Source organism: Gadus macrocephalus, chromosome 4, assembly GCF_031168955.1.
Source record: "Gadus macrocephalus chromosome 4, ASM3116895v1".
NCBI classification, from domain to species: Eukaryota; Metazoa; Chordata; class Actinopteri; order Gadiformes; family Gadidae; genus Gadus; species Gadus macrocephalus.
The window spans coordinates 2,985,207-3,000,360 of record NC_082385.1 but is presented as its reverse complement, the minus strand read 5'-3'; the positions used below and the strand labels follow the sequence as shown (position 1 = coordinate 3,000,360).

Sequence of the window (15,154 nt, the reverse complement as noted above, 5' to 3'; positions counted from 1 at the left end):
AACCTATGTTGTGAGTAATGTAGAACAAAGTATTTAAAATATTGTTGCAAGTGGCCCGTATGCATCGCCTTCACATGGTTTTGCAAAGCTTTACATGTCTTAAAGATACAATGTGGATGGTTCCAACATTCTCATATATTCTCGTATTTTACATTTCTCACATTCTAAATATGTTTTTGAATGAGTTTCTGGAAGTGGTGTTTTAAGATGGGACATATGTAATTACAATTTGTAATAACATGTTGCAAATATAACAACAAAAAAATTATACAATTCCAGGTCTTCTGGAAATGTTTTTGGTCGCTGTGTCATAAATCTGCTTAATATTTAATATATTGTTGCTTAAGGCACACTAATTAACGAGAACATTTCAAACTGGCACTGCATGTTGAAAAGGTTGCTGACCCCTGCAATACGCTGTTGTGTGTTGCATACCTGTATGTTTTTTTGGGGTTACAGTAATCCTCTTCAATCTTCTCTGAGCTGTCCAGCAGCATCCACCGATAGCCCTCCAGAACTTCCCATCTGTAAGGCAGCCTGTAATGGGCTCCAAAACACTTTTCTGAAGAAGACAGAGAGGAAAAATTGATTGTGCATCAGTGATTTATGAGGCTAACGCAACAGTTCATCTCCGGTGCTCTGGTGTCATCAGGTTTGAACGCTGTCTGCTATACGATTGGTTTTGAAATACAATTCAGTAGTTTGAACCACTTGCGGCGCCAGGATTTTCCTTGTGGGTGGGTCCCCAGAATACTGGATGGGCCTGTTAAAATAAGCCCCCAAAAAAAAACCGGGTTCCCTTTCATCTCCGTTTAAGCCCTTTTCTGCGGCACTGAGGACAGCGAATCAGTAGTCTCCCTGTGTGGCTCTTGTGTCGCTGTCCTCTGAAGCGGACGAAGACATACACCCAACTTCATTTTTCTCTTTTGAATGAATTATATCTTTGGAGGATCTGTTTCTCTCTCCAATAATTTACCCAGCACGGCGGGCAGGGAACTGTCCAAAATGATTTAACTGTTTCTTATAAATTCATTGAATCTGACACAGCATTGAATCAGACACAGCTGCTAAACACAAACAGCAGGATAACGATCAAAAACGATTTATTTTTCTTAAGAATAATTAAATGAATAACATATCTAACCGTATAAACAACCCGAGATAACAGATAAATAATCACACATGCACACAATTCAATTCAAACTTGCTTGTGGGACTTGGGGCTTGTTACAGCAGGAGACGGCAGGGTTTCATGCTGAACACAGCACATTTTCTTGATATTCCAGTGAATCTGTCAATTCCCTTTCAAATGAAAGCAGGGACAAAGAGTTTATTCTATCTGTCAACATTGTTGCCCTGGTGCCTGTTTTCATCCGATTGACAGCTGAAAATAGTCTCTCCACAGTACATGTAATCATGGGCAATGTGAGGAGGGCCCGCAGGAGACTGTTCATGTTGGGGAAAATATCCCGGGGGCATGCGTCTGGCACTTCTACCGAGTGTTTCTTATTTCTCGTTCATGCTCTTATTGGCCATTCCCTTTCTTTTAAGCTGCTGCACAAACACAGTGTGCTCTGCGTCTTCCAACGGAATGATAAAGTGCGCGCAGGCAGGCTTGATGAGAGCCTTGTCACCAAAGGTGTCTGACCGTGGCAAGCAGGCAGCAGCGGCTTTTATAAAGCCGTATGTGTCGGGTTTGAAACGATCATCTGCTTGTCCAGTATGTCATTCCATAATTTCTGTAGGTCTGAGTTTTGCTGTACAGGTGATGATTTGCCCAGAGCAGAATCAACGTGCGTATTGTCTAAACTGGCCGGCAACTTCCTCTTGCGTGATCCACTGTTATCCAAGCGCACAATCTCATGTTTGTTCATCAACTCATCTGTCAGTGCCATTACTTTATCAAATGCACCACTTTCTTTCCTCAATTGTGTGTAGCTGTCCTTGAGCCCTTCAATCAGATCAATACAATCTGTAACTGATAGTGTGGAAGATTGCAAGCCCTTAGTGTTGTAGTCGCTGACTTCAAATAACTGGTTGAATGTGACAAGCAGAAACAACAACATTTTCGTTTGCATTTGGTGCAGTAGGGAGTCGGCTTCAAGTTTTGTTTGGTCAGAACTTTTAATGTGGCGAGGGTCTCCAAAATAGGTCCCAGGATCGCAACACCATACTGACTGCTTTTGACCATGAGCTCCACCTCACATCACAGGATCTCTCCAGCTCCAGTGTTTTTTGCCCTGGTCGCATCTGCTTTTGAATTTCCAGAAATTTGGCATGTCTGTGCGCCCCAGTCATAAAGTTATGCAAGCTGTTCATAATATCGAAAAACGTTGAAATGCCAGGAGACACTTTAGCTGCTGTGCACAGGACAAGGTTAAGTCTATGTGAGTTACAATGCACATAAATAGCGTGGGGAAATGTCTTCTTCAGTATCACATGTACCCCTCTCCTCTGTTCCCCGACATGACTGATGCGCCGTCAAACCCAAATCCGACGCACAGCCCCGGGTCCAGCTGCAATGGCTCCAGCACTTCCAAAATCATAGCCGATATTGCCTCTGCAGTCATGTTGTCTGTTTCCACAAATCCCACAGCCCGTTCTTTCAATGTGCCGTTGCGCAGGTATCTGATGCATATTGCCACTAGCTCTCTTTTTGACAAGCCTTTGCACTCATCTGCTAAAATCTGCTGTGTGATGCTGTGATTTCCAGTGTCTCATTTTGTATAGCATGGTGCAGTAGTTTACCATTCTTGGGTAATTCATCTAGTCGACTTTTAATTTCTGGGTCATATTTGGAAACCAGGTCAAGTAGTTCCAAAAAGTTACCCTTGTTTAATGCATCTGGGTTTTCCCGATGCCCACGCAATGGGATTTTATTCTTTTGCACAGAACAGGACCAGATCTATTACCATCATGATGTGCTGTCTATGCCTTTCAATGTCTATGCCTTTCAATGAAGCTGAACAACGATGGCATCTCTTGAGATGCTGTATTCCAGCCACAGGGACTTTGAGTGCCAACCGTCAGAAAAACTCCTATCTTTCCCCGATATGTGTGTGGCTGGGAATGTAGAGAGTTTGGGCTGGCTTGCAGGCTCATCTATTGATGACAGGTCTAACGGAGGTTGTGACAGGTCTTCTTGGGGAATGGCGTTTATAGGCTACTGAACCCTGTCTCCTCCTATAACACATAAAACTCTATCATAAGTTACCTCTGCCAACTGCCAATATTATTTTTCTCTCCAGAAAATGTGCATACAGACAGCCAGACACTAGCGTTTATGTTAGCCTAACTGTTAGCCTACTTGCCTTCCAGGTGTGAGGGTGGGGGGGGGGGCTACGGGAGGACTTGATGGGGAGAGGGCGGCCGATCAGGATGGTAACTCGTCACTTGTAATCGCATTACTTAAAATGGCAGGAGTTTCCTCCTCCTGCTCCTCGCAGCGTTTCTTGCTGAATTTAAATAAAAACAAGCTGCTTTGCTTTGCGTTTCATATTAGCTAATAGCTAGCTACTGTCTGCGTCTGTCTCATTGAGCTTGCTTGAAAAGCTTGCGCGCCAACGTCGTTCATTTCATTGGATCACTTGCAGCCTGCGGGCAGGCAGTCCACACGTGGGGTAGAAGCCGCTGATTGGCTGAGAAGCTTTTGCTCAAAGCTTTCCTCAGGCTGCTTATTGGATGAACAGCTAGATTGAAAATCCCTCACTACTCACTATTGGCCTGGGTCAAAATGTGCGGGCCCGGACCTAAAATGGGTGGGCCAATGGTAGCGCCATGGGTGGTTTGAACTCACCTATGGGGTCGATACAGTTGCCTTCGAGGAAAAGCAAGCAAATCTCGATTTTATCTGAAAGACAAAACAAACAATGAACAATTGTTTTCAGATCAATTGATGAGCACCAGTGGCGGTTTTAGGCACGGGCGAAGCGGGCAGCCGCCCGGGGCGGCATTATTTCATGACACATGGGGGGGCAGCACGAGCACTTAAAAAATAATACTAATCCGTGCCGCAAGCGGTTTTCTGTTATCAATCATATCACTGTGTGGGGAATTGGCAAATTGGCGCCCCCTCCCCCCCTTGCTGAGAAGGTGCCGTGCACAGAAGCTGTGTGAGAAGGGGAAAGGGGGAGGGGGGAACGGGGGAAAGTTCAACTCTGCGTCTCCCAAATGGATCGGACAAGGGGATACACGAATTGAAATCCTTAGTGAAGCCTGCAGGGTTATGTGATGAACATACGGAGGAACGCGTTGGCTGAGCTGCCCTGCCTCAACAATACATGAGACGCTAAGCTCAGCTAGAATCGCCGCACACCCTCATCCAAAATTTGATGTCTACAGACCAATTATAGCCGGAAAGCCTACAGAAACCATAGATAGTTAATGTGACAATCACATTACTAAAAATTAGAGCTGTCAGTTAAACGCGTTATTAACGACGTTAACGCAAGCCAAATTTAACGGCGTTAATTTGTTTATCGCGCGATTAACGCAATTATTTTAAAAAAAAACTTTTTTTTTTTTTTTTGCTCAAAACAAAGAAGCAGTAGCCCGACTGCTATGTTCAAATGACATTTGTTCAAAGCAGTCGTTTAATTGCACTATAGGCTCTTTTTTTGTATCGTCCTGTTTTGATCAGTGTATATGCCAATGTTGTTATCAATAAAAAATCATTTGCACAAGGCAAGCCGATGCACTTCACCATGTTGATAAGAGAATTAAAAAACAAAAAAAGCAAGGGATATTTAGCCTAGAAAAATAATTTGCGATTAATCGCGATTATTTAGAGTTAACTATGACATTAATGCGATTAATCATGATTAAATATTTTAATCGCTTGACAGCTCTACTAAAAATAGACTTGGAGCAATGAGAGCATGGTGGATGGCAATGGGGAGCATGCACCTGCCCATCCGGGGTGTCAGCCACGTAAGGCAACTGCCAGCTCATCGGGAGCTGTGAGGGTGAGGTGTCTTGCTCAGAGACACCTCGCCACTCAGCTAGGAGTAGCCGGGTAATCGAACTATGACCTCCCGCCTAATAGCCAACCCGCTCTGCCTCCTGAGCCACGTGCCGCCAATGTGCTGAAAAAAAACATACGGTGACAACAAACGTAAAAATATAAAATATACGTTCTGCTTTACCTTGGGGCGGGCTTCTCCTTTCACCACCTCCAGTAGCAACAACACCAGCACTACTACCAGCACCACCAGTAGCACCAGCACTAGAAAATGGAAAGGTGGTGGAAACGTGACCCTTTCAATGTTCAACTTTACGTTGCCAAATACGTCCATATATTATTCATGCTCAATTTCATTTTTTTTCTGCCGGTTAAAAAAGAATCTTAGGGGGGGGTACACTAGTATAAAAAGTTTGAGAACCACTGGTGCAACGGGACCAAGACGTTTGGCTTCTCTAAAAGCAAACAGAGAGGCAGTCCGTCCTCCAGGTGGAACGCACCTTGTCCTGATGACCTGCACGACGGCGGAGGACAGGAACCGAGGCCGTCGCCTCACCAGCCTCTTAGTGATGTATGTCTTATTGGTCTGGATCATGTCTGCAAAATGCAAAGTAATACAAATCTTATGATGCTACGTTTCAATTGAGTCATTCAGCAGACTCTGTCTGAAGCGATTCACAGAGAATTCACATAACAGATCATTAAAGGGGACCTATTATGCTTTTTTGACTTTTATGAACTATAAACGTTGTTATAATGATTGATAGTCATGTTTAACCATACACAAAAAAACAATGTAGATTTTCGGGAAACTCTTCCTCTCATCTTGTTGTAACAGTTGTATCTAGGCAACAAACGGAGAGGACGCTGGCGCTGTCTGTTCGCCGCTTTTCCAAGCAATTTTTGGGCCAATTTTGGCCAATTTTACTTAAAAAGTGATTTTTTGTTGACATATTATCTCTACTTGGTTCCCTGCAAGCTACATCAGCGACGAAAAGCAAGCTAACGGCTAAAAACAAGTAGCCGATGTGACATTTTCCTGGTCACTGCTGGCGTTTTTTTTTCCCGGCGATCCTGGTGAGGAATATGCCCTGGTCAACCTGCTAAGCTGTCTCTACTGTCTCGTGGATTTTCTGCACTGCCTCCCAGCTCTTCCCCAGATGCGTCGGGTCCGTACCTAGCTGCTAACAGGCAAACATCACTCAACATCAGGTTCGATGTTGACGTACTTCGCCCCACAGCTGCTGAAGTACAACAATCGCTCCATCCCACCCTGTATTTCCACCATTAAGCAGCTAGGACTATTGCGTAGACCTCGATATATCCACAGAGGCTCAGGGAGAAACTTTATTTATGGTCAACCTGCCGGCTTCATCACATCCATTAGGTCCGCTGAGACGGCTGAGGGCAAAAGACGTAACATCGCGAGATCCCCGCACTCCCGGCTGGATAGATTTCATGGAGTGGATTCCAACCTGCGCGGAGTGGATTTTAAGGCTCTGCGACCTGTACAGAGAATAACTCCACAGTCACTGGTTAAATTTGAACTTTTCAACACTCAATCCTTGAATAATAAATCCAGCTTGATTGAAGAGCATATCAGGGAAAAAGGACTTGACTTCATGTGTCTAACAGAAACCTGGCACCAGCCAGAGGTTTACTCTGCCCTAAACGAAGCCTGTCCCCCAGGCTACAGTTACTTGGAGGCAGCCCGCAGAACTGGACGCGGTGGTGGCCTAGCTGTCATCCACAAACAGGACCTGGAGTTGTCCCCCATGGTGCTGCCTACAACTTCCTCCTTTGAATGTCTTGCATTCACATTCAAGCCCCCCCATCCCATGACTGTTCTACTCATATACAGGCCCCCTAAACCCAACTCTGCTTTCATCCCGGAAATGTCTGATCTCCTCACAACACTCTGTACTACCTCTGCCAATACCATCATTCTGGGTGATTTAAATATTCATGTTGACACCCCCTCATGCCAGCCCGCTGCTGATTTTCTTCAGCTGCTAGACTCCCTCAACCTACAACAACATGTTGATGCCCCCACACACTCCAGAGGACACACAATTGACCTGGTCATCTCAAACTCCGCCCCCATCAGCAACCTACAGGTCTATGATCTTGGCGTCTCGGATCACAGAGTTGTGTCAATGGAGCTCCCTTTTCCTTCCTCCCACACCAAACCAAAGCGGCAGATCCACTTCAGGAATGTGAAAAATATCAACATGGATGCCCTGGCCCTGGACCTTCAACATCTCTCCTCTGGCTCAACTGACTCCCTCTCTGTTGCTGACTCAGTGGACTTATACAACCAGTCCCTGAGCAGTCTCCTGGATCTCCACGCCCCCTTAACATCGAGGTCAGTCTCCTTCTCGCGCTCCGCACCCTGGTACACCAGTGAACTACGTACAATGAAGGCTGCTGGGCGTGTCCTTGAGCGGCGACTCAAGGCCTCTGGTCTGACCGTTTACAAACAGGCATACAGGGAACACAGGAGGGCATATGCTGAAGCCCTGAATAATGCACGGTCCAGGTTCTATTCCACAATAATCAACAATAGCCCTGGTAACTCCAAACAGCTCTTTTCAACTGTCCATCACCTTCTCAAACCCCCTTTACCATCCCAATCTGATGTCACCATGGAGAGGTGCAACATGCACATCAACTTTTTTAAACAAAAAGTGAATAACATCCGCTCACACCTCTCCATCACTACTGCCCTGCCCCTTCAAACTGCTGACCCACCGATTGACTCTGTCCAGACCCTCTGCTCCTTCTCCAGCATCACAAAGGAAGAGGTGGAGGACGTCATCAGGAAAATGAAGCCATCCACCTGTGCGCTAGACCCCTTCCCTACAGCTCTGCTGAAGGCCAACATCTCTGCTGTCTCTCCACTCATCACCAATATCATTAACCACTCCCTCCTGGCCGGCCATATCCCATCTGCATTAAAAACTGCTGTCATCAGACCAACATTAAAAAAACCTACCCTTGATCCAGAAGTCCTCTCCAACTACAGGCCCATCTCAAATCTCCCATTTCTGTCAAAAGTTCTGGAAAAAACAGTTGCAGCACAACTCCAGGATCACCTCATACAACATCACTTGTTTGAAAAATTCCAGTCTGGTTTCCGCTATGGCCACAGTACAGAAACAGCCTTGGTCAGGGTCACAAATGACCTCCTGATGGCAGCAGACACCGGCTCCCCATCTCTCCTCATCCTCCTGGACTTAACAGCTGCTTTTGATACGGTTGACCACAATATTCTCCTTCACCGCCTGCAATACACCATTGGACTATCAGGAAATGTAAAGAACTGGTTCACCTCGTACCTCACTGACAGAACTGAGCACGTTGCCCTGGGCAAAGCAAAATCACACACCAACAACGTCACCTGCGGTGTCCCCCAGGGCTCGGTGTTGGGCCCCACACTGTTCTCACTGTACATGCTCCCCCTGGGTAGTGTCATTAGCAGGCATGGCTTGTCTTACCACTGCTATGCTGATGATACACAGCTCTACATCAGGACAACCCCCACTTCTTCTGCCCCTCTGCCAACATCCACACTGACCACCTGCCTGGAGGAGATAGAGGCGTGGATGAAGCTCAACTTCCTACAACTTAACAGCCATAAAACGGAAGCCATCCTTGTTGGCACGCCACATCAGCTCCGCTCCCCCACCATCACCAATATCACCTTCTCTGGCAAAAACGTCCCCCTTTCCACATCCGTCACCAACCTCGATGTTAAAATGGACCCACAACTTAATTTTGACACCCACATCAAACACCTCTGTAAGACAGCTTTATACCACCTCAGGAACATCGCCAAACTCCGCCAATCACTCACCCTGGCTGATGCAGAGATGCTCGTCCATGCCTTTGTCTCCTCCAGGTTGGACTACTGCAATGCACTCCTCATTGGGATCCCTGGCAAGAGCATCCAGAGGCTCCAATACATTCAAAACAGTGCTGCCAGGGTCCTGATGAGGGTGCGCAAGCATGACCACATCACCCCCATCCTGAAATCACTGCACTGGCTCCCTGTCTCACTCAGAATTGAGTACAAGGTCTCCCTCCTCACCCACCAGTGCCTTCACGGACTTGCCCCCCTCTACCTTCAGGAACTCCTCACCCCCCCGACAAACTCACGTACACTCCGTTCAGGATCCACTCACACCCTCCAAACCCGACATACGAAGCTGTGCACCATGGGTGATCGGGCCTTTTCTGCTGCTGCCCCTAGACTATGGAACGCCCTCCCTGACCACCTGAGGGCTCCACAGACTACAGCTCTTTTTAAACGGAACCTCAAAACCCATCTCTTTAAAAGAGCATTCAGCTAAACTTTCTTTGAGGTTCCCCCTTTTTTAATAGTTTTTTGGTATTTTTTTCTCTGAAGCACTTTGAGATTCTTGAATATAAAGTGCAGTATAAATAAAATTTATTATTATTATTATTATCTGGGCGCTTTCAGCATTCTCTGTCAACGCTCGGTTTCGTCCTTCTCCGCTCCCTCGCCCCCCTCCTGTCAACCCAACTCCGTTGTGATTGGTTACCTTCCTTGAAGCGCGTGCGCTGACAGATTTGACCAGGCATATGGGGGCGCGGCAGGAGTGCCTCTACGTAGATGATTTCCCGGAAATGTGAACAAGTGAATCGCAAACGTTGTCCCGAGTGTTTGGCGCTCTGCACAACCACCCCAGACTGTCAGCAGGGAATACGTTGAAATGCATGTACGTGATTATTTGACACTTTAGTATGGTTAAACATGACTATCCATCATTATAACAACTTTTATAGGTCATAAAAGTCGAAAAAGCATAATAGGTCCCCTTTAATAAAGGGTTGAGTTGTTACCGGAAGGTTGCTAGTTTGATCCCCAGCTCCTCCTAGCTTAGTTTCGAGGTGTCCATGAGCAAGACACCTCACCCTAACCTCTCCTGACGAGTGTGTGTGGTTGTATGTCGCTTACTCCCTTTGGATGAAAGCGTCTGCTAAATGCCCTAAATGTTAATGTAATGAGCTTGGGGTTTGAACCAGCAACCTCTTTGGTCCCAGGGGTTGAAACTCCCTGGCAACGTCACCATCCCTCCCCCGCTGTATGAGAATACCAGCTCATGGGGTGTATAATGATAGGTGGGTCGGGGGTTGGGGGGTAACGGTGGCCTCACCCTGGAGGCTGAGTGTGTAGGCCTGGTACCCTGCGGTGAACTCCACCACCTCCTGGGGGTTGTTCTGGAACTTCTGCTCAAGTGCTCTGTTGGTCTGGAGCGAGCGAGCAGGCGAATGAACACACACACACACACACACACACACACACACACACACACACACACACACACACACACACACACACACACACACACACACACACACAGTAATGTTTTTAAACACATGGGTTAAGTAATGGTTTCGTTGGTTAAGAATTTCTGTTCATTTGAATACGTTTTTCGAATAAATATTTAAGCACAATTGATGGCATATTTTAACTCTCCCGCCAATTATCTACCCTGCTTCCCCTTGCAGGTACTCTAAACTTAACAAACCACAAACTATCGGCTGGATTATTGCGCTTGCGGATGTGAGCAGATTCAGGCTGGCACCACTTTGTGATGGTCCTGAACTCACCGGTGAATCGTACTGGTTCCAGTTCCCATCCTCTTCCTCCCAGTACCAGAGCCACTTTGTGGTGAGTAGGAAGGTGGGCTGGAGGACTGAGGAGATGGAGGAGAGACGCCTGACCTTCTGGAGTCCACGCGTCATTGTCTCAAACCACACCGCTCCTCCATCCACCGTGCTGCAGGAAACATCACACACCGTTGACCCTCAGTATGTGGATTTAGAGATCACAAGTGCAGCATAAAAACACAACGCAACACTTGTTCAATCAATTCAATAATGAAAAACAGACAGGATTAATGGGACAATAGAAATCAACCGGAGTATACTGAGGTTTCAAATTGGGATTAAACGGAGTAGGCTCATTTCAACTAAAAGGCTTTTAAAGTGGGATAAAACAGAGTAGGCTAATTTGAAGAAAAATTATTTTAAACTGGCATAAATGGTGTACACTAATTTCAACAAAAAGGGTTTCAAACTGGGTTAAAACGGAGTAGGCCAATTCAATCAAAGGGGTTTCAAACTTGCATTAAAACGGACTAGGCTCATTTAAACAAAAAGAGTTTCAAACTGATCTTAAACCGAGTAGGCTAATTTAAACAAAAGCGGTTTCAAACTGGTATTAAACGGAATATGCTCATTTAAATAAAAAAGGGTTTCAAACTTGGATTAAACGGAGTAGGCTAATTTAAACCACAGGGTTTTGACTAGAGATGTACGAGCAGTGGCAGGTCTGCTTGTAACGACTAGAGTCTCCTCATCCTATCAGGACCTTCAATCCTATACGCTTTCGTGTGTCGCATACCTGTATGTTATTTTGGGGTCACAGTAATCCTCTTCTATCTTCTCTGAGCTATCCAGCAGCGTCCACTGATGGCCCTCCAGAACTTCCCATCTGTAAGGCAGCTTGTAATGATCTCCGAAACACTGTTCTGAAGAAGACAGGGAGGAACAATTGATTATTTATTGGTGATTCATGGGGCTAACACATCAGGTCATCTCTGGTGCACTGGTGGCATCAGGTTTGAAAGCTGTCATCTATGCGATGGGTTCTAAAATATGATCTATTCGTTTGAACTCACCTACGGATTGGATACAGTTGCCTTCGAGGAAGAGCAGACAAATCTCGGTTTTATCTGAAAGACAAAACAATTAATGAACAATTGTTTTCAGATCCATGGACGAGCACTTCCACGTAAGGTTTAAAATGGGTTTTAAAGATGTTCTCCAGTTCTCCAGACATCGTGTTGCACTTAAAAATTGTTTTACTACGTCATGATACATATCATTTATGACACCGTGTTGCATTTCAAGTAATATTTAGTCATTGCTTTGAAACACAGATATATCACTGTCAATGGACTGCATTTATACAGCACTTTTATAACCAGTCAAAGTGCTTTACGATATTGCCGAACTTTCACCCATTCATGCACACCGACGGCAGTGTTAGCCACGCAAGGCAACAGCCAGCTCGTCGGGAGAAGTTAGGGTGAGGTATCTTGGTCGGAGACACCTCGCCACTCAGCTAGGAGTAGCCGGGGAATTGAACTAGCAACCTTCCGGGTACCAGCCAACCCAGGCTGCCTCCTGAGCCACGCGCTGCCAATGTGCTGATTCACTCACTAGTAGCACCAGCAGCACCAGCAGCAGGGACCTGATTGGTCTGTCCTACAGGACTACTCAGGACCTCCTTGTTGATGTACATCGACTCCATGGATGCCGTGAGGTCGCTGGGGATGCGGCTCTTCTGCAGCATCTCAAAAGGCTGCGTCTCGTAGAAATCGTGGGCCCGGGAGCAGCAGCAGTTACGACGCAGGTATCGCTCACAGATGTGGATCCTAATGCAGCCCTCCTGGCATCCGGCGTTGGTGTAGTCAAACCACAACTTTGAGGGAGAGGAGAGGGGTCGTTTATGGATGATTGCCACAGGGAAATTCACGTGGCAAGGCAATGGTGATCTCCATAGGAAAAGATAAATTAAAGAAAGACATTTTAAAGAATTTTAAATCAGATTCAGAATTAAACTTTTATTTTGGAATTAAATTTCAAAGTTGGATTCCAAAAGAAAAAGTGATTTAACTGTTGGTAATCTTTGCTCACAAAATTAAAGTTAAAGTGTATTTTGAGCGACAGAATCACTTCAACCCTCTATTAGTTGCATTCTGACAGTATACCAAAAAAATACTCACGCTAACGTTTGGTGGACGAAGTACTCAGACCACGTACTTGAGCAAAAGTTATATACCTCGTGTAAAATATTACTCCAGTAAACGTATTAAAGAACTTGGCTTCAAGTATCAAAAGTAAAAGTAATTTGGTGTAATGCAGTTCCAATGTCTCGCTATGTCGTTTTTGAAACCTTTATGCACTCAAATCATTTAAGGTTAAAAAAACAAAACACTAACAACACTCTAAATACAATGTTTTTTGTGATTTGTGATATCTGATACTGATATAATTTGAAACCAGAAAATGCATTTCCTGCAGAAAATGCGGTGAGTGCTGTAGTGCCAAAGTGAGGTTGAAAATGTTTTAGTAAAGCCACATAGATGTAAAGAAATGTTAAATGGTGTGTGTGTGTGTGTGTGTGTGTGTGTGTGTGTGTGTGTGTGTGTGTGTGTGTGTGTGTGTGTGTGTGTGTGTGTGTGTGTGTGTGTGTGTGTGTGTGTGTGTGTGTGTGTGTGCACGCGCGCAGGGACACAGCCACAGAAAATGTATGTTTGGTACATGAGCTAAAATAAAACAACCCTGAATAGTTTTTTTACATTTATGTAGAACTTCAACTTGAAATAATCATACAAGAACTTAAAGAACATCAACCTTTCAGTCCACACAAGCTCGACTAAACAATCATGAATCAAATCTCCTTACAACTGGCGCAGAGGTTTGAGTGACAGATCTAATGGCCCTCCCTAGTCCCTAATAACTATTGGACTTTAGCCGCGTTCACATGGACACTTCTGATCCGATTAGATTTCTAATTGGAATCGATCGATTCCTATCATGCAATCCGAATGTACTGTATATACGGCATTTACAAAAGTGGTAAGCGTACGTTCTTATGTATCTCGCACACAACCGTTATGTTGGTCTGGACTTATATGATATATGATGCTAAAAATTGGATGTCAAATAACTTTCGCCAGCTAAATTCAGATAAAACTGAGACACTCAACATTGGATCACAGCACATGTCAAACAAACAAACTGATTTTGTCATTTTTAGGAGAGACGCCGAGATCGTTTATTGGCCTGTGGCATGTGCCACCGCGACCACTGACATACCATTGCATATGCTGTTCCTGAACGGCATATGCAATGGAACGGTAACTGCTGTTCTGGAGCGGTAACTGCCGTTCCCAAGAATGGTGCGCAAGGGCGATGCCATGCCTAAGGAGGGAAGTAGTGATAAATTAAATCAATGTGGATACTGTAATCAAAATTTTGACTAGGGGTCATGCCAAGGTGAAATTAGCTCAGAATATGGAATGGGATGCTCAAAACAAAAATCAACAAAATCTGTGCAAGGACAAAATAGAATTGGGTAGATGCACAACCACTAGAACTAATAACTAGAGTTATCGCATGCAAAATAATAGAATGACTCATCTAACCCTGCATGAAGTGCTTACGGGTTGACCCATGCCTTCACCTACATTCGAGGACCCCATAAGGGACTTCCATTAGAGCAATTAGGAATAAAAATATAACCGCAAGCGGTGATTAACGGGGTCCAAGCAAAATTAAAAATCAAGAACACACTAATGGAAGATATTTGTTCTGTCAAGCGATTAAAATATTTAATCGCGATTAATCACATTAATGGCCTACCGTAAAATATCAATAGCCAAGGCTTTTATTTTGTTTCAATCACTGAACTTTCAAACAAAACTTTTGCTCAGCAAAGATGGGCTATAACATTTATTATTTAAACCAGTATGAATATTCGTAGCGTACGTAGGCCTATACACATTACCAGGCTATCGAGTAGCCTACACACACACACACACACACACACACACACACACACACACACACACACACACACACACACACACACACACACACACACACACAGGCGTCGATTACGGGGGACGGGGGGGACATGTCCCCCCCACTATTTGAAATACGAATTTTGTCCCCACCAGTTTTAAAAATGTGCAAACCAATTGCGACTGAAAAAATCCCCACATACTCAACCGAAATCGTCGAGTCTAAAATCATGCGATAGGCGCGCTCGAAGACATCATTTATTAGATTGGCCTACCTAATAAACCGTTGGAACACACAAAACCGGAACCCATAGCAACGGCGGTAAACAAACCCCGACTCCCGAGAAGCCCAATCCCTATGAGCTCCCTGCGCTACGGCCATCCGGAGGCACACAGAGCTTTTGGCCGTGATATTATATATACAATTATATTATATTATATACTATTATATATAGAGCTCCGAGAGTCGCAAAAGGCAACAATCACTTTCTCCTCCATGCTGCAGTACACCCCGGACTGCACTGCGCTGAGTTTGACGGTTGAACGCTGATTGGCTGTTACGTTACACATG

The 15,154-nt window shown here is 45.1% G+C and overlaps 1 protein-coding gene across 8 annotated transcripts in view; it reads right to left on the bottom strand.

Moving 5' to 3' along the window:
- LOC132454943 (uncharacterized) overlaps positions 1-15,154 on the bottom strand; it is a 103,749-nt gene that overhangs the window by 54,692 nt on the left and 33,903 nt on the right. For 2 of the 8 annotated variants that reach the window (XM_060048566.1, XM_060048565.1), the window contains exons 3-10: positions 11,671-11,724; positions 11,394-11,520; positions 10,598-10,766; positions 10,141-10,234; positions 5,461-5,557; positions 5,145-5,224; positions 3,797-3,850; positions 436-562 (exon numbers count right to left, since the gene is read on the bottom strand). In XM_060048566.1, coding sequence (XP_059904549.1) covers positions 436-562; positions 3,797-3,850; positions 5,145-5,224; positions 5,461-5,557; positions 10,141-10,234; positions 10,598-10,766; positions 11,394-11,520; positions 11,671-11,724 — 802 coding nt within the window. Of the gene's footprint in view, positions 1-435; positions 563-3,796; positions 3,851-5,144; positions 5,225-5,460; positions 5,558-10,140; positions 10,235-10,597; positions 10,767-11,393; positions 11,521-11,670; positions 11,725-12,214; positions 12,477-15,154 lie in introns of all 8 variants that reach the window. The other 6 variants (XM_060048562.1, XM_060048568.1, XM_060048569.1 and 3 more) reach the window with 4 other exon arrangements.